General features: G+C 46.9%; 8 protein-coding genes across 8 annotated transcripts; 4 read left to right on the top strand and 4 right to left on the bottom strand.

The window, feature by feature from the left end:
- Nucleotides 1-846: 846 nt before the first annotated feature.
- N7466_001631 (uncharacterized protein) lies at nt 847-2,308 on the top strand (the record flags this gene model as incomplete). Its single annotated transcript, XM_057161029.1, has 3 exons — nt 847-1,442; nt 1,505-1,813; nt 1,870-2,308. The coding sequence occupies 3 exons, from the start codon at nt 847-849 to the stop codon at nt 2,306-2,308; spliced, it is 1,344 nt and encodes a 447-aa protein (XP_057024314.1).
- A 548-nt stretch (nt 2,309-2,856) lies between these two features.
- Nucleotides 2,857-4,383, top strand: N7466_001630 (uncharacterized protein; the record flags this gene model as incomplete). Its single annotated transcript, XM_057161028.1, has 1 exon — nt 2,857-4,383. The coding sequence occupies one exon, from the start codon at nt 2,857-2,859 to the stop codon at nt 4,381-4,383; it is 1,527 nt and encodes a 508-aa protein (XP_057024313.1).
- Nucleotides 4,384-4,547: 164 nt separating this feature from the next.
- Nucleotides 4,548-4,907, bottom strand: N7466_001629 (uncharacterized protein; the record flags this gene model as incomplete). Its single annotated transcript, XM_057161027.1, has 1 exon — nt 4,548-4,907. One exon carries the CDS (start codon nt 4,905-4,907, stop codon nt 4,548-4,550), a length of 360 nt encoding a protein of 119 aa, XP_057024312.1.
- A 2,428-nt stretch (nt 4,908-7,335) lies between these two features.
- Nucleotides 7,336-7,521, top strand: N7466_001628 (uncharacterized protein; the record flags this gene model as incomplete). The annotated part of the gene is made up of 1 exon (XM_057161026.1): nt 7,336-7,521. One exon carries the CDS (start codon nt 7,336-7,338, stop codon nt 7,519-7,521), a length of 186 nt encoding a protein of 61 aa, XP_057024311.1.
- Nucleotides 7,522-8,530: 1,009 nt separating this feature from the next.
- On the bottom strand, nt 8,531-12,222 carry N7466_001627 (uncharacterized protein; the record flags this gene model as incomplete). The annotated part of the gene is made up of 8 exons (XM_057161025.1): nt 8,531-10,112; nt 10,165-10,822; nt 10,885-11,222; nt 11,272-11,375; nt 11,425-11,676; nt 11,741-11,810; nt 11,889-11,978; nt 12,041-12,222. The coding sequence occupies 8 exons, from the start codon at nt 12,220-12,222 to the stop codon at nt 8,531-8,533; spliced, it is 3,276 nt and encodes a 1,091-aa protein (XP_057024310.1).
- A 1,310-nt stretch (nt 12,223-13,532) lies between these two features.
- On the bottom strand, nt 13,533-13,856 carry N7466_001626 (uncharacterized protein; the record flags this gene model as incomplete). The annotated part of the gene is made up of 2 exons (XM_057161024.1): nt 13,533-13,679; nt 13,731-13,856. 2 exons carry the CDS (start codon nt 13,854-13,856, stop codon nt 13,533-13,535), a joined length of 273 nt encoding a protein of 90 aa, XP_057024309.1.
- Nucleotides 13,857-18,770: 4,914 nt separating this feature from the next.
- N7466_001625 (Ty1/Copia family ribonuclease HI) lies at nt 18,771-19,550 on the bottom strand (the record flags this gene model as incomplete). The annotated part of the gene is made up of 1 exon (XM_057161023.1): nt 18,771-19,550. One exon carries the CDS (start codon nt 19,548-19,550, stop codon nt 18,771-18,773), a length of 780 nt encoding a protein of 259 aa, XP_057024308.1.
- Nucleotides 19,551-20,419: 869 nt separating this feature from the next.
- On the top strand, nt 20,420-20,860 carry N7466_001624 (uncharacterized protein; the record flags this gene model as incomplete). The annotated part of the gene is made up of 1 exon (XM_057161022.1): nt 20,420-20,860. One exon carries the CDS (start codon nt 20,420-20,422, stop codon nt 20,858-20,860), a length of 441 nt encoding a protein of 146 aa, XP_057024307.1.
- Nucleotides 20,861-21,759: the final 899 nt, after the last annotated feature.

Here is a 21,759-nt window from a genome sequence, read left to right as displayed (position 1 = left end):
TGAAGTACAGTATGACGAGACTCACTTATTATCTTTTAATTTCAACATTGTTCACTCTTTGGCTCGTACTAAAGATGCTCGATAGACTGCGGACACAACAAAAATCGCCCTGGCATGGATGGGCCCGACCTCCAACGTTCCACCAACTCATCCCCGTTCTTGTAGCATTATGAAGTTTGCTTCTGATTCCTCTGTCCTCCGGCTACGATTGTGGCCGAATCAATGAGAATGGCCATGGAGCAATAGCCCTGATCAGACGTGCAACATACCAATGTAGAACCCCGGCCAGCTGCTGTTGTGATATCAGGCTGGTGCATATCAGGAACCAAGTTCAACTATCAGAGTTAATCTCGAAGTACTGGAAATCCACCTGATATTGCATGGACTGCATGAAAAGCTAGTTTGAAGCAGCATGCATCGCCGCCATACCGTCCATCACAATGTAGCTCGTGCTGAAGTACGCTAAAGATGATGGGGCTATTGGTGTCGACGACCTGAAGCGCTGGCCAATGGAGTCCACTGCCGTAAACTTGCTCGCGTGACAACTCATGTCCATCTGAGAAGCCTCTTCTTATTGCACATAGCAATACTGGTGATAACCAACAACCTTGTGATTTCGACTACAAAGCCTCCATGTTGAAAAGTCTTTGCTGCACCGACCCTTCCCCATGGACCAACTGCACCTGGTATACCAAAGGAGATCAGGATCCACCGCCATCAAACAGCCGCAAGTGCACGGGAACATGCCCGTCCGGGAAGGTCTTGCTAGCGACAGATAGTTGGTGCTCATGGGGTGGAACACGAGCTCTTTGCTGCGACAATCCATCAACATATAATGACAACGCAATGACTGACCTCAAAAACCGACTGACGGACTTCATCACCCCACTCAGCTGCCCAGCCGATGAGGTTGATCCAATTTCGTCTAAGAAAAGGGATCTTCAGGCTAGAGACTATTCACTTGCTGGAGGCATGACATTGATGAACGAATTGGCTGCATTCCAAAATGCCCGAACATATACCGCGGACCTTGGAATCCAGGCCTTTGATTCTATATACGGGCTTGAATACGGACTTTCTTACGAAGAACTGACAAATTTCACGACTTATGCAATGATGGGCACGGATTTGACAGTCGGCGAGGCTATGGTCTCTGCTCTGTGCGAAGGAAAGTCGGCTTACAACAACTTGGTGAGCATGGAAGGTTCTTATGGGGATCTCTGTATCAACCCATCTCTGGCTTCGAAAAAGCGCAGTTTCCATTACCCAGTCGTGGATAACGATGACAGACCTGCATCCCATCTAAGCCATGGGACCCATCACAAGCATCGCTACGGCCAAGTTGTCAACAATGGTGAGAGAAATGAAAAGCGGGTTTTCGATGCAGATACCACATCGACTACAGGATCGACGTCTACACATGGTCGCCCTTTTACTGGAGCGTAAGTCTTTTACTCTCGGTCATTCTTGAAGGAATTGGTGCTTACTATGTTCAAAACGACAGTCTGCTCGATGCCATTGTGAATGGCAACGACGTCACTTATCTCTATTCTCGCCGAATTGATTACCGATGGTCATATACACATAATGGGATTCGTTACTATGTGAACCAAAATATTCTTGAGGGTGAGTCAGGAGTGTACATCCACACGGCGCTTTACCTAAATGCGCCGATCCGTTATGAAACGCAAATATATATGATGGAGACCCGCGAAATAATTACTGATATTCGGTCTGATTATGCAGTTGCCTTTGATATCACTGACAGCCCTACCCTCCAAGAACATACGGACGATATTTTTGCTGTTTTCCAGTAAGCCAATGGCAAATCCATTCAATGCCGAGATATCGCAGACTAACCCTTTCTAGCTTCCATGTGGAGGAACTTGCCGGAAACTTTGTTGGTGTCCGCTCCTTTGGAGTATACCACAGCCAGACGGTAATCCCAATAACAAGCACGGGAGATTATCGGGTCTATCCTGGCTTCAATCCTAATGACAGCGGCACTATCACAATAGCCGCTAGAAATCGACGTGCACACGTACTGAACTGCGAGGATGACAATGACGATGAGTGGATCTCGCGTGAGTTCCTGCCTGGTTATACGCTGACAGGCACCATGCCGGAAGGAAACTACAATATCTATGAATTTGGTCAGTGGTTGTACGCGAACAACATTGTGGTTCCAGCAGCATTCCCAAACTATGACACAAGTACGGGGTTCTCGTATACGCGAGGACATGAGACTGCGAATTTCCGAAACGATGGGGTTGATGTTCCAGATCTGAGCGGGTATCCTCATGCCTAGATATGTGGCGGTTGTGTGTCTCTTAGCTGTGTGTTGTCAGGATTGTAAGAAGCAAGCACAGTGGTATGTACTAGTGACGAACTAAGGAAGCGGTCGATTACCGCTATGACCTTTTGGGACAGGCTTGTTCATCGTTCACCCAATTTCCGCTAGTATTTGGATGGTATTCGGACTAAACTCGGAGACGGTGTCATAACACGCCAGAGCACGGACTATGTAGGCCCCAGAAATCGCTCAACCGATCGATACACCTTCAATCAATCAACTGATTCTATTGGACATGTTCAGTACTAGCCAGTACACCAATTCCTCATCTTGTCAACTAGTACAGTTGTTTAGTATACCGTAAACTCAATACGAAAACGGTCACGAGTGTAATATGCGTTAAAGACCAATACGGTTAGCGCCTTGAATCCACGGGTGAGGTGGGGCTTCTCATAATACACCCTTCTCTCTTCCATTTCTTCTTTCATTTTACTACTTTTGTTTACCTAGGTTAATTACACCTGTCATCAATGCTTAGGGCAGGAGGCAATACCTTAATTCAAATGGAGTCTTCAAACGACAATCCCAACACTATTGTCGAATGCAAGTGCAACCAAAGGGGCAGAACGACAGTTTTTGAGGTCGCCGCGCAAGGCACTCTAGACGACCTTCATAAATACCTTGAAACTGGATGGCAGCATTTCCTTCAACAACAAGAACATGCTGCCAATGAGTTGCCACCCTGTCTATTGGATGCAGGGCATTCAACATACTGGTCGAAAAGAAAAGACGAATTCTGCAACCAAACAAATTGCGTTTACAGTCCCAACTACGCCACATCATGGCACCCTCTCCCAGATTGCTACAGTGCTCTGATAGCAGCGATTCGAGCCCGGTCGGCGGAAAAGGTTGAACTTCTGCTGAAACTTGGAGCGAACCCAGACGGGTACCAAACCTCGGCATTTGAAACCTGGCAGGCGCTGTTTCTTCGCTTCCGAGCAAAAGTCGACCTCAATAATCTATGGGATGATTACCAGAGAACCGAAATTCTAGCTGATATTCCGACACAGCAGACGGTTCCTGTTACCGAAGCAGAAGTGGGGTCGCGACACTTGATAGAATTCTGGAAGGGAGAAACAGAATCGTCCCTTTGCGACGAGTATCCAAATTTTGGACATCCCCTGGTTATTGCAGCTGGATCGGGACTAATCACAATCATGGAACAACTTCTTGCTACAGACGTGGATACCTCGTTTTGGACGGCGTTTCCCGCGCTGAGGAACATACCGGAGCCACCGACACCCTCCTCTCTGGCCCTCTCCTCTCCAATTCATGCGGCAATCTCAAGCGCCACTCAGAGCATAGAGACAATTCAGCATCTAATTCAAGGTGGCTTCAACCCAAACGTTCTTCCGCTTGGGGACGTATGTACCAGCATCACTCCTCTGATGGCAACTTTCCTTCAGTGTGAACCTTGGAATGAAATGGCGTACGAGGTCTTGGCGAATGACCCTCGTATCGATTTCATCATCCGCACCCCATACCTCCTTGTCAACATATTGCACGTGGCGACAGCTTATTCCCTGCAGGCTCTGCAACGTGTCGAGCAGAGTATTCCCCTCGAGGCTGCTGGTGCAACCGCTGCAGGGCACACACTTCTTCATATCGCGTGTATGTCGTCCATGATACAGCACCACGCATCCAAAACGCGTGAATCTATTCATAATCTCCGGTGCAAGGCTAAAGGTTCCTCCTCGATACAGCAGTGCGAGTTGGAATTCCCGGCTCAAATGGAGATGTTAGGTTATCTCCTGTCCTCGGGATTTGAACCGTATATTGGATTCCAGGACTCGGACTTGAATACTCCACTGCATTATCTGGCTGGGGCTCGTGTTATCAATGAAAATGCAATCACATTGCTTCGTGGGCTGTCGGATGGTGAAAGGGTATGGCGGGAGGTGAAAAACTGGTATGGGTATACTGCCGAGGAGATATGGGAACAGAATCGTCGCATCAGAACGCAAAAGGACGACTGGTATGGAGGGACAACACGCAAGGTGGCAAAGATACCACCCGGCTACGAACTATAGAACCATCCAGATGCGTAGGTTAGATTCCATTCCATTTATGCTTGAACATGATCATGTAACCAAAGACCATGTCTTCGGGAACTATCAGGTGTATATTAAAAAGATCCAAATGAACGTATTAAACCTGTACATGATACTCAAGCCACATATCGTCAAACAATTCATCACAGAAGCAAAGATACAAGAGCGAGAGTTATAAATTCCAGAAGGTCAGTTTGGACATTCTGCGTAGACGAAACATCAGTATAGACGGGACCCGGAAGACTGTTGCCCGTAGACTTAGAACTGGATGAACCAATAGCTGTCACTAGTGTAGAATGGGCTCCGGCTGCCATTGTGGTGTGGTATGCACTGGGTGAAGCAGGTTGTTTTAAATCAGTGCTAGTCACCACTGGGCCGGAGTATGTCTTCGACCCAATAAGTGAGATTCCAATGCCGCTCTCATTCAATACAGCAGATGTAGCAACGTTCTCAGATCCGCTACCCGTCTCGGCCTGGGTCAAAGTTGGGTTGTCCCCACTCATGTTCTTGACATGAGTACTTTGAGCAACTTCTGTCTCTCCGGCCACGTTCGATGTTATCGCAGATGTAGGGTACTGTTCATTTCCAGGAATTGATGTGACTATAATACCCGTAGCAGAGGATGTTGGGCTCTAGACACTAGGGCTGTTAGCTAAAGAACTTATCGATCCCGGAGTATATGTCTTCTCTCCCGGGGAAAGTGTTGCTGTGCTCGAAATCAAAGAAGAAACCGGATGAGTAGATCGAGTAAAATATAACGAGGTCAAAACTTTACTAGGGGGTAGAGGCGAAGGCAATCTAATGGATCGGGTCACTGAGACGGAAGTAAACGAAGAAGAAAGCGGAGTCGACTTACGGACCGAAACTAGGATTGTTGTATATTTGGAGACTGGAGTGGAGGAAATGTGGGAGGAAGCCGAGTGAGACACTAAGGTTGGGCGAACTAAAGGCGTTGAGCGTATAACGGATAAATAGGAGTTGAGCTAAACAAGGGGGTTAAGCGAGTGAGGGAAGCCGAGCTCGACGCGGGAGTTGAACGAATAAGAGGGGTGGAGACTGGAGTGGAAGACAAAATAGAGGATGTCTTTAGCGGCGTAGAGCTAGCCACAGCTACCGAGGATAATGGAGCTATACACTCTCCGTCTGACTCTAAAGCGCAAATTGGACATTAGCAATTTCCACCTCGGGATAATAATCTCAATCAGAAGCTAAGCATTCAACATATATCATGACTGTTCTATACGAGGCAGTCGCGTTCCAAGTTCCATTATGGTTGCAAATATTGGTCTTTGTATGGGCCCTATTATGAGTCCATTCCAGAGAATCTTCTTTTCGAACGCGGCTCAGGGATGCAAGTTTACATATGAGCAGATCCCTTTGAACCTACTCAAATTCTGCGCCTCTGAAAAGGAGCTAATGTTATAGGCTTTTTCTGAGACTGAGTAAGACCGTCAAATGTCTTGTAACCGATTGGGCATGAGCGCAAGAATGTGACGAGTATTGGGATCATATCCCCTCGCAATTGCAAATTTCTACATCTCACATCAGGCAGCAACAGGCTTCTAGTCATTCGAAAATAATGCGCAACCTGAACAGGGTGGAGTCATTTTTCCATGGCTAAGAGTAATTACTAGTGCACCGGCAACACCTGTGGCACTTTTCAGCGCGTGGACAAGAGGACTGTTTGTAGCGACCATCGCCTAGGTGGCGGGATATCATTCGTTAGATAGATATGAAATTAGGCCTGTCAGCATCTTCATCTTGGTCTGTCGTTCGAGACGGGACAATGGGGAAATGTGACGCTTGGATGCAAATGCAAGGAAGATCGAAGCGCTTCGGTGCGGGGTTGTCCCACGAAAGCGACCGTAGTTGTTTCATGTTGATGATCATGGAGGAGAACTCGATGCTCTACTGGCCACTGTCATAGCCTACAAACTCTAATGTCAATTTTATCGAGTGCCACCAATTGTGGGGCGGATGGCCTCAGCGTCAAGCGCCCGAACAATGTGGAAAAAAGGTTGTACGAGGCCAGTCCGCATAGCGAGAATACAAATCTAGCACTGTGTCCTTCAAACGCAAAGTCTAGTCATACTGTAATCAGACCCCACCGACGTTGAAAGAAGATTACAACATTAAACATCATGCCCAAGAAACTTCCCCAGCCATTGACCCCACCAGATCTTCCAACCCCACCAACTGGGGCGGAAAAAGAGGATACTGATGGCCGGAATGTTAGACGTTTGCTTGGCCATGTAAACAAATCTTCACGTGACTATAATTTATTGCTGACGTACGTAATATGGAGGGCCAATCAACGGTCCCAAACACTTTGTCCTTTTTTTGAGAGGGACATGATTACAAAAGAAGTGAATACATTTACGCACGTTTTCTGTCATTTGTGCCGTTTGAAATCCATTTGGTCAATCGTACAACCTTTCTTTCTCTTCTGGCAACTGAGCCCTCGTGCTTTCAAGGGTCTGCTGTCAAACTGTTCTTGTAGTCAGTAAGTTGATGGCCGCATGTACCGATGGGCCTTTGATAATTAGCCAATTCCATAAAAAGGAATTTAGTAACGTGCATCGTCCAGTACTCGAGTGCATCAAAAAGACACTTCACAATGTTTAGTAAATTTGGAACCGTAACCCTGCTTTCAAATACCGGTCAATGCCATTAACAGTCGAACTCTTTATTGATAACTGTCAAATAAATATTAGCACTAGTGCCTTGACAGTGGGGCCCGAGAGAATGAAAGCAATATTGAGGGAGGAAAGAAGGCTTCGGGGAAGAGTAAATGTGGGCCATTTGCGCAATTTGATAGGAGAATTAGGTCATATGAGTAGACACTTAGAGTTGGGTGATTCAATTGAGGTGTGCAAAGACGGGCGGGTAACTTGGTACGGTTAGAATGATATGGTCAATGAGATGGTCAAAATGGAGTGGTCAAAATGGAGTGGCCAAAATGAAGTGGTCAAAATGGAGTGGTCAAAATGGAGTGGTCAAAATGGAGTGGTCAAAATGGAGTGGTCAAAATGGAGTGGTCAAAATGGAGTGGTCAAAATGGAGTGGTCAAAATGGAGTGGTCAAAATGGAGTGGTCAAAATGGAGTGGTCAAAATGAGTGTGAGATCATATTCTCGGTCCGGAGTGACCAGAATTCCAAGCTCGAAGTGATCATACTGAGTCAAAGATCGATTCTTTTCAACGTCTTCCCAGCAACGCTTATTGGGTTGGACATCGCGTCACAACTGGAGTATTGCAAATCTAGTTTTTGATTATGCAGTCCAAAAGTACCAGCCAAAGGCTGCCAAATGTTTACGCGGGGTTTTCTAACATGTACGTGTACACTGTATCTTTTAATGTTAATCTAACTATAGATTGATTGGGTTTATTAATTGAGCGGACAGTAGAGACGTCGGTCGGGCGTAATTAACTTGCAATGACTTATCCATAGCTTTCCATTCCAAATGAGCATGTTATCGACATTTTCCCCTCTCTGATTCATTTCGGAAAGAAACTGAGAGGCTATGTCGACACTACGTGTAGGACAAATCAATGCGGCCAATTCATTCATCCTCTATTAATAACCGGCAATATCGTATTGTAGAGCCGAAATCTTACCCAATACATTACGTTACCGCAAGGAAATATAGTGGGGTATGGTTTTTTCCTATCAGGTGTGGCGGTGCAGGCTATGTGACTGTATTGTAAGTCAATCTTACATGATGGTAAGACAGTTGTAATAAGTTTCCGTCAAAACAAAGGAGTTGTCGGCACATCTTAGCTACCATGCGTGTGCTACCGTCCGACTCCAAAGGTTAGTTTCGAATTTTCAAGAGCACAAGAAGGAAATGGCCAACTTATCCACAATCTAGAATGAAACTAAAGCAGCCTTTACATATTTCTAAACCTTGTCTAGCTAAGAGCTCGGTTGACGCTTTCTCGCCGCGAGACAGCAGTTGCATTAAATTTAGTCCCTAGGCGTTAAGGGTCGACATAGGCAGAAACCTTTCTGGAGGCTAGCCTCTACGGGAGAATGCTCAGGATAGAAGCTGTCATGGAAAAATAATTCTGTTTGTACAAATTTAATCTACTATGGTAGATAGCCCTTGACCAAGGATCAATTGATATCAGCTGTCTTTCCGGTAAGCTCGTGATCTGGTGCATCGCTGAGGAAGCCTGATGTCCATCCAAGCTTGCCGCAGAAAGAGCGTATCTATATCCGCGAAATGAGGTCCAACTTGCCTCAGAGTCCAATTCTGACCCTTGAACTCATGCAGCTTTCGTCTTTCTTCTGCTTTGAGTTTCTTTCGTGGCTTATAATTTTTCAAATCATCCGGACAATGCAGAGTCGACCGTTGTTTTGTCTGGGCTCTAGTGAGTGGTCCGCGCAGGCTAATGACCGGACCCGCGCCACGACGCGTCATTTTATCGCGTAATTCTTGAGTAGGACCATTGATTTCGCACTTATGCTCCATGGTAGAGCACTGGCTAATGCTTGACATGAAGGCGAGATTGTCTTTTCGCAAGGTCTTTTTCCCCTCGATCGGTTTGCTTGCGACAAAGCTTGGGGAAAGGCACTGCGATTCTTTCATGTCGCTGGGTGACATTGTTTTGGCCTCAGCCTCACTCGGGCATATATTGAGAGGATTTAGCTGGCTTGCAATGCTCTTACAAGGTGGAAGCGCATCCTCAATGCAGTGATCAGGAGTGCGGAGGGTTCGAGGATCATTGATCTCAAAGCCAAGGGTGGGCTGAATGGTAAGGCTTTGTACGGGGGACGGTGTGCGTAGCATAGCACCTAATGATTTGTTCCCGATCTCCTGCCTGTCCATGGATATCTTAGGTGGTTTTACACGCCCGGAAATATGATCATAAGGCTGGCCTTCACGCTCTTCGCCAATCTCAGAGGGTTCGAGGATTCGAGGATCAATAACTTCCAGTCCAGGAGTCGTTGGCCGCGAGCTGGAAGGTGAACTCGTTGCGGAAAAGCAAGACACAACTGAGCTACTTGTGCTGCTTTTGGTTGACCGATTACTCGGATCCAAACCGTAATCTCGCTCTGGATGTTCCTCGACGAACGACTGCAATGTGGGTACTGACAAGAAAATTTTGTCTAGCAATTGATACTCATTTTCATGACGCGGAGGCGGATACCGGTAAAAGCGGAGTTTCTTGAAGCACTGCCCCTCTGGCTCTGGCTCTGTTGAAGGACTTTGTGCTTCCACCTTGCAAGTATGCTTCCTCTTTCTCGGTGTCTTCGGATTTAACCATATGGCTTTGTTTATCCCGTGGGCGTCGTGCAAATGATGTCGAAGGCCGCGCTCATTGTCGAAAGTTTGGCCACAGCCGCATATTGGCTTCGCCCCATGCCACTGGCTTTCAAGCATATGTTGTTCTTCAATGTGTCGCTTCAAATTGGTAGTTGTCAACCAATAATTCAATCGGTCTTCTGCGAAGGAACCCATGTTCCACAAGCAAAAGGGGCAGTAGCCGGGTCGAATAACTGTGTGGCGGTATACAATGACTTCACAGTGCAGGGTCCTCCATGACTGGAGGTGGGAACTACAATGTTCCCGCCATTCAATTGACTGTATCCATTTCATGCACTCGTAACAAAATTTCAACTCTGATTCAGCGACCTGAAGATCCAAAGCAATCTTACGTCGAACACACTTGTGAATATGAGCACTTCTGTCGGACTTTTTTAGACTGAAATCGTTAGTATGTATATATTTCATCATTACACGATAGAGTAACTCACCATTTCATCTCTTCGAGGCAAGCTTCATCCGGACAATGACCTTGAATGGGGCTTTCGCGTGGAAGATATGCCACATCAAAATCACGTTCACAATGTGTTTTTAGATCCTCCACGAAAAGGAGCATTTCATCGGAGGAAAGCTCCCTGTCAGAAGACATCAATGGTGAAATTCGGGCAATCTCTGGCATAAGTAAGGATTGAGCCCGCGTGCAAACGTCATTCTCAGTAAACGCCGGCTCTTCTTTGCCCCGGTTGAGAATTCTTTGGTCTCGTCTCTCTCGTATCCAGCGGTTCTGGTATTCCTTTAGCCCTGCAAGGCGTAGTCGAAGCAAGGCTTTTCTGTAGCTCAGCTTTTCAGCAGCTATGGACTCTCTGTCGCCGTTCGAGGACTCAAGTTGTTCGATCCGATGTTTTGTATCGACTAGTTCTGGCGTCTGCAGAATGCTCGCCTCAATTTCTGCTGTTAGTTCCCCCGGAAGTCCACGCTCATAAAATCTCTCAAACCCTTGGAAGTATTCGATGTGATTCGACTGTTCTTCCTCTCCCAGAACGGCTGAGACTGTATCGATCGAAGAGCAGTGTAATAAATAGTCTTTAGGATATGTCCCAGCATCTTTGTGTCCGTATATTTGAGATACAGGGGCAGAACCATACTTTCCTATGCCAGTGATTAGCAGATTCTTTTTCCTTTTGAACGAGCTGTGAGTATAACTATCCTACCTTCAATAACACTTCCAAGATTCTTTCGGATCTTGTGAACCGTTATACTCTTGTTGTATCCAGCGGTCGTGACTATTCCACGTAATAACTCACAGAACCGCTCCTTAGTGAGTGGTACGTCTTGTGGACCATCAGCTGTGACATTTCTGAGAACAGGCTTTTTCAGATATTCATCCTTCCAGCGTAATTCAATAGGCTGTCCACTTGAAAGGTCAAACCTAGCCAAGTCCTCCACCGTTTCGACACCAAATAGAGCACCGTGTTGGAGGGCAAGAGCTAGAAGAATGTAACCAGACGCAAACTGTGGTCTCTTAGTGTCACGGATACCGATCCCGAACCTTAATTTCGGTCAGCGAGTAAGTTCACAATTGAAATAGGGTAGCTTACACCGTGTAGTCTGGATTTCGATTCCCTTTAAGCCAGACTTGGTTGACTTTCCAGACTACTTTCCAAGGTGCCGTAGAGGATGGAAACAAAACCAGAGTGATATGCTTGTTTGAGATTTAGCTATGCATAATCGCAGACCTAAAGGGTCCTTACCTCATATCGCAGGCCTCTTTGGTCTCTATCTTCGTGGGCTGGTATAAAAGCTCCAATCCTTGCTCCGGTGAAAAGATATAATTGGAGAGCTAACATGATGATGACCTTGAGCAATCCGGGCATGAATCTGCGATGATCCACTTGCCACATAGACGATATCATTCGGAGGAAATCCTTCTTGGTGAAGCTGTGGTCTGGATCCTCGACGTTCTCAACCGTTCCTTCCGTTCCTGACAATGTTCTCCTTATCCACTGCGTTGCGATCAGCTTGGCTTACAATCAGAACATGAAATGTGAAGACCACAAGATCGCTTACATTGAATACCTCACTCCGATCTTCCATCACGATTTTTATCTGCATTCTTTCTTCGAAACCACCAAACAACCTTTCCGCACAATTAAGAACCGATGTCATCACAGGCCGTCCATTTTTACTTTTCTTTCCTCGCGCACAATGACTGTACCAGCGCAGAAATTCTTTGATGATTGTATGGTCTGGAGTCGCACAGCCTGGCCCCATTTTGTAGCCCTCAACACCTTGCTCTTCAGCGAATCTAAAACAAGTCAGTATCTGGTTCGACAAGTATTCCTCCTGTATAATTGCATGGCAACTCACTTCATCCAAAGATTCAAAGCGTTGTAGTACATCTTCTTGGTCTTGGGTATCCTTTTATCCTTATCTAGGATGGAATCCTCCTTTGCATGAGCGCCAAACACATAGCCGCTTTCTGCCAGTTGTTTGCGGCGCTTCTCTTTGGCGATCTCATCTTGTTGTGCAAAAAAGAGGTTTCTACCCATAGCTGGATAAGATCCCAACAAAATGCTAGGAAAAAGTCAAATCGCTGGAAGGTAGAAAATAGGGAAAGTTGTATTGGATGGAGGCTTGAAGCAGGGATGCAGGTTCAATTTATAATTCAGTGGTTTAGGATAACCGAAGACTTTTCTACTGCGCCGCCCCAAGATAGATCCATGCCTTTGATTTGTGCGTCATCATGCTCTAGTGCGTTATTTTGAGAGGGAAACGAGATTGGAAGATCGAGCAGCTCAAGAAAAAGGGGCATGGTAAGAGATGAGGGCCATCAAAAAGTAAGTCACGAAATAAACAGTATTGTGGGGCAAAGTGCTCCTTTGGGTTTGGACTGAGCGTGGACTGAGTGCTCGATAGATGCCTCTGATCAATCTCTGAGTAATCAGTGATGGATCAGTGAGCAGCCAATCATACTCACTGAGCGCTCAGTGAGCGCTCAGTGTGTGCTCATTGGACCTCACTGATCTATCACGTGATATGACTGAGCAGCTCACTGAGCCTGAGTCCGGACTGAGATTTACTCACTGAGCCTGACTCTGAGCGCCCTCATAAAAGCGGCGGCAGCTAAGATAGGAAAGCCCCACCCGGGAGCAGAAATATGTTACCTAGAGTGACCTATGTAATGGATACAATGTTGCGGGCTTGACTCTTTCAATGAGCAAGTCATGCCCCTATCTATTGTTGCCGCCTTTGACTGAGGTCCTCGGCTTTGACGTCGTTCAGACTTCTCTTCGCAACATAAGCCCCGGAATTTTTTTTCCCCTTTCAAAGTAACCATTTTGTTCGCCTTGTTTGCAGGATCAATATATTGGAGGCCCAAAAGACCATACAAGCCTAATACGGAAGCTACCTTTGTGGTGTCATTTACAAGTTACAACTGTTCTGGATTACTGCCAAGAACGGGGCTAGGGGTAGACTAACGTTGATTGGTATAGCGTGTTTCGACAGAGGGTTTGAGAAAGAATCTCTGTGTTCAAGTGGTGAATCTGATTTCGATCTATCCTGTATTAGTGACTGAATCAGGAAACGGATTCTGACTCACCTTTCTAGGTACCGGGCTGACAGTCGAACCACCCCTGTAGTATTGACCTGAGGTGGTTGATGGATTGGGCTGGTCGCAAGTTCGGTGTTCGGCGCAGTCTTCAATTGTATTGGGCTGGCCGGGACATAGCTGCAAAGGAAGAATCGCTCGTGTTGTCATGATGAGAAAGAGACGCAAATTCGGTCGGCTTGGTGGCTAGGCTCACAGGTGTCATCCACGCGGGATATAATGATGCGGTTGAGACTCGTGACCCTGGCCCTAGCTGATAGACACGACCGATGGCGAAACATCAACGGGCAACGGAGCTCGATGAGTGCATCCATCGGGAGGTGTAGGGTCTGTATCAGTGAGTACCGAGCGTCGGCACCAAAGATCAAAGGCGGAGAACTCATCTTGGGTAGTGGCCTGTAAAAGCAGAAGGGAGCCTTTCGCATAAATGCATCATGCCCATCTCACCAGCGGCGGTGACGAGCGCTGTGTCAACGAATTTGCCCACAACCGATTCTGGTACACCATGGAAGAGGGTTCGGATGATGTTCTTGCCCAATGGTAGCATCCAGTCATGGATGGCAACATGCGCATGGTGGATAAGGATGTTCAATGCGCTGTAGAGGCAGAAAACCGGCAAGCTACCAAAAGAGACGTCTCGCGCAGTTGTCACAGGCAGGATGGACGCAATGCTTGGGCGATTGTGACGTAAAGCATTTTGTCTCAGGAGTTGACCAAGGGTCGCTTCATTCATTTATCGCCTGACTGCAGGGAGTTGGCGCTGTCGCTGGTCCTGCCGAACGGGATGAACGATATGCCTGCGATCCGCTGTTGCAAGACAGCCACATGTATCTTGGAAATGTGACTGTCGTCGAAAGCGATGACTCTGTTCTCTCTGGTGACAACGACACCATATTTGACAAGGGGAGAGGAAAGTATAGAAAGCGATCGCAGAAAGCGACGAACCCTGTGGTACATCTGAATGCTCCGTGGTCATCTTCTTGGACTGGTCCATGGCGATCGACATCCGTTTCCAGAAAGCAAAATCTGAGCATCATCGTCTCGATCCTTCTTACCCATACCCTCCACAGGTGTGGAGACCGGCCCCACCGCGGAAGAGTCCCTCGATACCCAGGCTCATCAGATGGAGGTTCCATCACCTCAGTAAGCACCGCATGTTGGCGGTCGGTACATTGGTTGCAAGGCTGAGTCAGCTTTTCAATGATGTGGAGTACAAGTTGGTGTTCTTAGTCGGCATCAGTGGGTTAGGCAAAAGATTGGAGTGATTGGGCAATTTAGACCACGTTGACTTTTGAAACCGTCTCCAAAGGAATGCTCAAAACTTGGAGGTCTGGCTGATGGACTCGCTGAAGGCCCTGTTTGACAAGCACTTGTCAAGAGCAGAACCAAAGTCCAGACCCATGACTCACATCAAGAGCTTGGGGCCCATGGGCGACTCGGTCATCGGTGTGGCTGGCAGGTAGATGTACAGCCCTTGGAGTGCTGACTTGGGTCCGTCCTATTTGACATGACCCGGCTGGTCGTAACATTGGGTGTTTCAGCACTGCCCGACGGTATGCGGCTGACAAAGGACTTACCTGCAGGATGCCTCACTTGCACTCTGGTGGTCGAGAAGCTAGTCAGAAGTCACGTTATTAGCTCGGCTCGACAAGGCTCATGGATACTTGAGCACTTACAAAAGGATTGTGGCCAGCCAAGACTCATGGTCTAAATGGCGGGCATGAAGACGTGTACAGTGGATTGAATCACCCGGTGGGTAGAGAGAGCTAGGTGGCTTAGTGGCTTGGGTGTGCACTGTCACTATCAGCAACAGCAAGAGCTTGAGGATCAGATAGGAGGGACTTATCATGAGTCTGTTGCAGGAAGGCCTCTTGGTTTCGGCTTGACGGAAACCGTCAGATGTAGTAAGGAAGAGAATTATTTTGACAGAGAACCGGGGAAGGAGGCCATATTTATAGGTCTTTTGACTGATTTTGTTACCGCCCGCTTTGTTTTGCCGCGGTGAAGGATTTTCTGTCTGTCGGTTTTTGGGGTGCATTGTTTTCGGGGGCATCGAAGTTGCCTGTGCAAAGTCAGGCCTGTTGAACCTCGACTTACTGAGGTGACGGGCTATGCAAAAGTCAACAGGCAGGTGAAAAGTGAACGGTCATGGTCAGGGTGAATTATGCCCTCAATTCAATCTCTGAAACGTTCAATTAATAATAAATCATTAAAAAAAATCATATTCAATCATTTTTTGTCTGAAGAGCGTTGATCAACATTCAACCTTGTCTCAACGAGCGTACTTTCAACACTTGAATACGATGGGCAGCGATTAATGATCAACTGCGACAGCATGCGCTTTCATCACCATTATCTTAACTTCGGCATTGGCTGTTGATTCAAAACAGAGTCCGACGATTATGCTGTGTTCTGCGAAAGTCGCCTTGTTGATGATCGAACTTTCAGGGTCTAAGCCATCGCCCACTCGGAAGATTTCCACCGAGTGTACTGCAGTCTTGCCACATTGACTGTAGTACTATGGCTTTTACTTTGACCTGTCCGGGACAACACACGTCGATGATTGACACCATAAGCCGGACTTCGGCCAAAGCTAGCCGTCGGATCCAGAGCCTTTCAAGATGAGATTCCAGATAAACCGATCTTGACGGGTCGAGAGGCAGCCAATGAACACAATTTAATTTCTTGTACTTGTCTATGCTGCTTTTCTGGACTGATATTATCGGAATGTAGAAATGGATGTGCACACTATCCATTACTACAGACGTGGCGATCAAAAATTAAAGTTGTTTTGTATGTATTATGACAAGACAGATTAAACAGAGCCAGCCTGAATCCAAAAAGCGCTAGGCACGCAAATATTTCCCAGGTGCATTCAGAAGCTTTCTGAAGTAACTACTTGGTCTCTCCCACATGGAAAGTCGAGCTGTCCGAGTCCCCAGCAAACCTAAGCCACTGCGTGTTCTCGTATTTCAAGTCCGTGTTGGCACGAAGAGGTGACTACAGGTACATTGGGGGTTGCGACAAAGCTTCGCCAGCACAGGCAATTTCAAAAAGGGAACAAATCAAAAGGGGGGCGGTCCACCGAGGCTCATAGCTACTTGATGCTGGGTGAGGGAAATTTGATAGCGTGTGGTCACTCCTATTTCCAGCAGCCACTGAAGGGACTGGTCAGGCAAAGTGACGAATGCCAAAGAGAGTTTCTGCAAATCACTTGTCTCCAAGTCGGTCCATTGATCCCTGTATGAATTTTCGTTGAGCTTGGATTCACACGAAGGAAAAAACGCCTATAGGCATAGATTGGATTAGATGATACTCGCGAAGATTGGCTTGGACGACTTACGCAGCCGAAGCATATATCTTTCTCCACAGCCAGATCCAGCGGAGGCCATTCCACACAGTCATAGGCTTTTGTAATCAACTTAGCTTCCGCACTCAATGCGACGGTGACTTTATGATTTGAAGTGACAATATAGTATTCAAGAGGAAAGGTAAGGCCTAGTTTGCAAAGGAAGATGATTTCGAAAAAGCTCGGAATCAGTCCCAGACCCCTGGAGACCTATCCCATCTCCAATTTGATAGGCTCGAGGATTACCTTGACCGGTCCTGGGAGCTATAGCGCTCCTAGAATGCTCCATCAAGATCCCAGGCCCAGGTTTGGCCTCTCTGGGACCCAAGTGAGGTATTTTTGAGACTCTGATCTCAGTGCATCTTGTTGCGGATCTAGATAGCGGCTTCAGGAATCACTGGTCTACTCTCAGGGCCGTAGTGGTTTCTTGGAGCTATCCAGCCAATGAATCTCGATGGAGATTATCTGCTCGTTATTCCTTACTCCAGGTCGCTAAACTGCCCGTGGGGGTATTTAATTCCTCTGAGAACCCGAGAAGAGCTCTTCAATATTCATATGATTTACCCTTCAGCGTCCTAGACCACCAGTCGTATCAACTAGGAACCATGGATTTCCATAGCGCCGAGACCAAATACTCATCCGCCCCCTTGCCCACTTCAGACATCTATCGATCCGTCCCTTCCAATCATCCCCCAGGAATACCGCAGCCGGTAAAATATTCTCGCTCCAGTCGCTTTGAGGGAATTCTCTTTGAGATCAGTTGGGAACATGCTTATTTAGTTCATGCAAATGTCACCTTGACGGACAACCTACGACAACTGCGTCAGGAAAATGAAGAATTTCTTCAAATGCTGCAGCTCAAGGACGGGCACCTTCGAGCAGCTCAGCAATGCATTAAGGAGCTTTAGCAAGAGATTGGCCAGCTGACGACTGCACCACCCTCTTCTGAAATGCCATTCCGTGTCGGAGACCCTAGCGAGCGCGATGATGACCCGCCAAGGAAGTTTCCAGAGGAAAAGCTTTTCCAATGCTCTTATCCCGACTGCAAAAAATCATTCCGGCGTAAAGGCAATTGTTACAGACACCAAGACGACATGCATCCGGATCCGAATATAAAATGCACTTATAAAGGCTGCCCACGTCAATATGGATTTGCAAACGCAGAATCTCTGGATGGCCATCTCAAAAAGCATCGCGAGAGAAGACCATTCGAGTGTGCAGAATGCAAAAGGTCATTCACGACTAAGAAACTGCTGGATACCCATCGAGATGACGTCCATCCAGACCGGAGTTTAGTGTGCACCTACGCCGGTTGTGAACGTCGCCGTGGATATGCAGACAAAGAGTCCCTTAATCGCCATCAGTGTCACCGCAGAACTCGCTATTCCAAAATCGTACGTACTACGACAGATAGTAACCACATAATTGGCTCAGACTGACTATCGATCAAGAACCTCCAGGAAGTCTGCCCCGCAGACAATTCACCAAGCATAGATATTAGTGAGAAGGAAATCATTCATGCAGACGCCCAGAAAAGGAGACATGTCCAAGTATAGAGTCATCGTGTGGATGACTTGAGTTTTATTCTAATGTCGGGATTGCCTGGCGGTGGTATTTTCTATTGCGGTTTTTCTGCTTCTCTGTCAAGTCCCTGCTGGTCAAACATAGATCTTTCACTTTTACCGTGGACAGATCCCGCAGGATCTCGGGTGCTGCTGACAATAAGCTTTTTTTCGTTCTATTAAAATGTGTTTGTCGTCAACCTTCTTGTATTCCCTCTTCTATCCTCCATAGCGTATTCGGAATTTCATTTTCCCGTGCGCCGCCGACCCCCGTTAGAATTGTTATTATTCAGAGGTATCAATCGTCTTATTATTTAGAGGGAAACAAGAGGCTATATATACAACGAGAAGATCAAGTTGATTGGAAATCAACTTGACTCTTCGTATACATACACCGGAATTAATTCCGATGGTTCGGCTTGGTTCCTGATCTGCACCAGCCTCATATCACAACATTCCCCCTCAGGATCGCTTTGCTGGCAGGGCAATACTGAGATTACGCAGAGCAGTCAGGCCTCAGTAAAACCACTTAAAAATCCTTCGTGGGAAAATAAAGTGGAAAGAGCGCCTGTGCTATCACGCGTTTTGTTTCGGAGTCTCTGAAGCATCGACTCCCAAGAGACTACAAAACTTGGCAAAGGCCATAGGTCCCAATGGCTTGGTGAGACCGTCCGCGGCCTGTTCCCCAGTTGGAATATATTGAAGCTCAATCTCGCCAGCATCCAGCACGGCTCGCTGATAGTGAAACTTCACATTGAAGTGCTTGGTCCGTTTATGGAACTCGGGGTTGCGAGATAGCGCGATGGCGGACTGGTTGTCAGCCATGATGTTGGTGACCGGAGACCGATACAACTGCGTTTCGGAGAGAGACGTGCGAAGCCACTGCAGATGCAGAATGGCATTGTACTGCCCGATGTATTCGGCATGGGTGGTAGACGTGGCCACTTCCCCCTGTTTCTTGGATGACCAGGAAACTGGTGCACCTGCAAGTTGAAACACATAGCCCGACGTGGAGTATGCGCCGTCAGTGACGACGGAGCCCCCAAAGTCGGCGTCCGTGTATCCGATCAACTGCCCACTGCGGTAGGTAATGTGATGAGATTGCGTGGCTTTAATGTAGCGAAGCAATCGCTGCAGAGCGACTTGATGTTGCGATTGCGGCTGAGACGTGAAGCGACTCAACATGCCCAGCGCAAACGCAATATCCGGCCGCGTGCCGACCATTAGATACATTAACGAACCGATGGCAGTAGCATAACGAGCTTTTGCTTCCTCGTCCGGAGTTTCCTCCTCTGGATCATGATTCAGGCTTTGCTTGGGATTCATCGGCGTAGACTTCGGCTGACAAGTCTCCATGCCAAAGTCGGAGAGCACCTTCTGGATGTACTGTTGTTGGTGAATAGACACGGACCCATCGACGTGATAGTCGAATTGGATCCCGAGGAATGATTGCGGGGTGCCCAGATCGTTCAAACTCTGTTTGCAATGCTTGTTGCACTTGTTCTATTTCGTGCGTGTTTGCCGCAGCAACGTCTTGGCGCCATGTTGCGAAGAGAATTCTGGACGTTGACGGAGGAGGGCTTTAGGAGGGGCGATGTTCAACCACATAGCGGGGGGGTGGGGGTGGGGAGCGACTCCATCTGCTCACTCTTCCTCACCCCCTGCTCAGTGAGCAGGTGAAATGATTATGGCTGAAAAGCCTGGGGGATGCTAGGTATTATGTCGGATCACGTAATAATGGAAAGTCTTGGCATACAATAGGGATCCTTCTTTTTCGTGTGAAAGTCTGCTCTTTTCCTAAGCTTGTTTATGTCCTAAATAGGACACGCTAGTTAACGAACTAGTTAGTTAGTTAACGAGTTAACTATTCTCTAGCTGACTAATAAAGCTGATTACATGATCCACTGTTCCGACTTACTTGCCCGCTGCCCCCTTAGACTCAGCCTCACATTCGTCTTTTAGACCTTGCACCTAAGCGTCAAACACAGCATTTTGGGACAGAAATAATAATGAATTCCCGTGAAAATTTACTCCTACGCTTACCATTCGAATTACTTCTACTCATTTTCAAGAGCTTTCCGACAATCGATTGTCCCCCACGTTTGGCATCGACTTGCAGAACTTTTCGGAATTTATTTGAACAAAACAAGAATACCATTATATGGTCTATAATCGTACGTTCAACTTTCTATGCTTATTTAAGCTGCGGGAATATGATACTAAACATGCATCAGCGTTCGTCGGAATATCACAAATACGATGCCATGCTTTGTTATTTAGTCGACACAATGCATGGCGAAGACGAGGATATTAGCTTTAAGGATCCGAATCTGTCTGGTCACTGCCTTGACTATATTTCTATCTTCTCGGCCACGACCAAGTCCATAGAGACGAAAGATCTTCATCTCCGACGAATCCGCCTATGGTGGAAGCAGGCTAATATGTTGAGACTCAGCTTTATTTCCGACATGAGTGAGTATAGGCACGCATTATCATATCACAGCATTCAACATATTCCTCAGGAAGAGAGACAGCAGTATGCGATGGCCTGCTATGCAGACGTTGTATACCAGATCGGCGTTCGGGCTTTTCCTTTGACAGAGAGCCCCGAAGAAAAGACCGTTTCTCAAGGGAGATTTATTGTGCTGTCATGGCTCGTGCCCTAGACACGAAAGCACTGCATTTGCTTGCAATTCTTCCGGAATTCAACGAATCTGATATCGCAGGCTGTTCATATAACAACATCATCAATATATGGCGTGGATACTCCGGCCGTTCCTTGCAAGAGAGCTTTGAAAATCTTGAAATTTTCGATTATACGTCCAACTTTCTTCTCCTCCAAGCCTTTAGTACGCCTTCGGAACACTTGAGCTGGGCAGACGATGCTCAAAAATCCGATATCATGGATACCCGCGATACATTTATCGACAACTGGATGTCTTTTCACCTACGTCTACAGTCATTTCTGACCCCCTTTGATATTTTGTCTTTGGTAACTGGCGGCACGAGAACGGATAAAGAAAAAGAACGATTCCAGTTATATCTACTGAAATTTCTGTCGCTGAGTGTGTCAGATGATCGTGGGATCTTCCCTGGAATGCGGGACCTTGAAGAGAATGTGTCCATCAAGCTAAGTGAGGCAGCGCAAAAGGCATGGAAAGATTATCGAAGTTATCAATGGAGATCAGCTGCAAGAGGACGAGTATTTGATGATGCATTTGACATACAAGATGAAATTGCGCATTGCAGAGAAGATAATCACCTCTGGTGGAAAACCCTGGAACCTGTTGAAAGTGATTCTGTGGACTCTTCATTGTCTATCCATGTGCCCCGTTTCTGGTTCGTTCCTGTCGAGGATCTGACGTGGTCTGGTGAGGAACCAGACGCGTTTTGTTTGGATGATTATTTTGCTATAGAAAATCCTCTGTGTGGATTTTTGACGTGAGATTACGGCAGTCAACAATGTGGCAAGACTATTATAGAGGATGACCATATGCATGTCACTTCCGACCATTTTCCCATTGTAATAATTTCTGAAAGGGGGAATGACTTTTGACGGCTGTCC

This window comes from Penicillium verhagenii (genome assembly GCF_028828195.1).
Source record: "Penicillium verhagenii strain IBT 33310 chromosome Unknown utg000003l_segment0_segment0, whole genome shotgun sequence".
Taxonomy (NCBI): Eukaryota; Fungi; Ascomycota; class Eurotiomycetes; order Eurotiales; family Aspergillaceae; genus Penicillium; species Penicillium verhagenii.
This window is presented reverse-complemented; position numbering and strand designations above follow the sequence as displayed.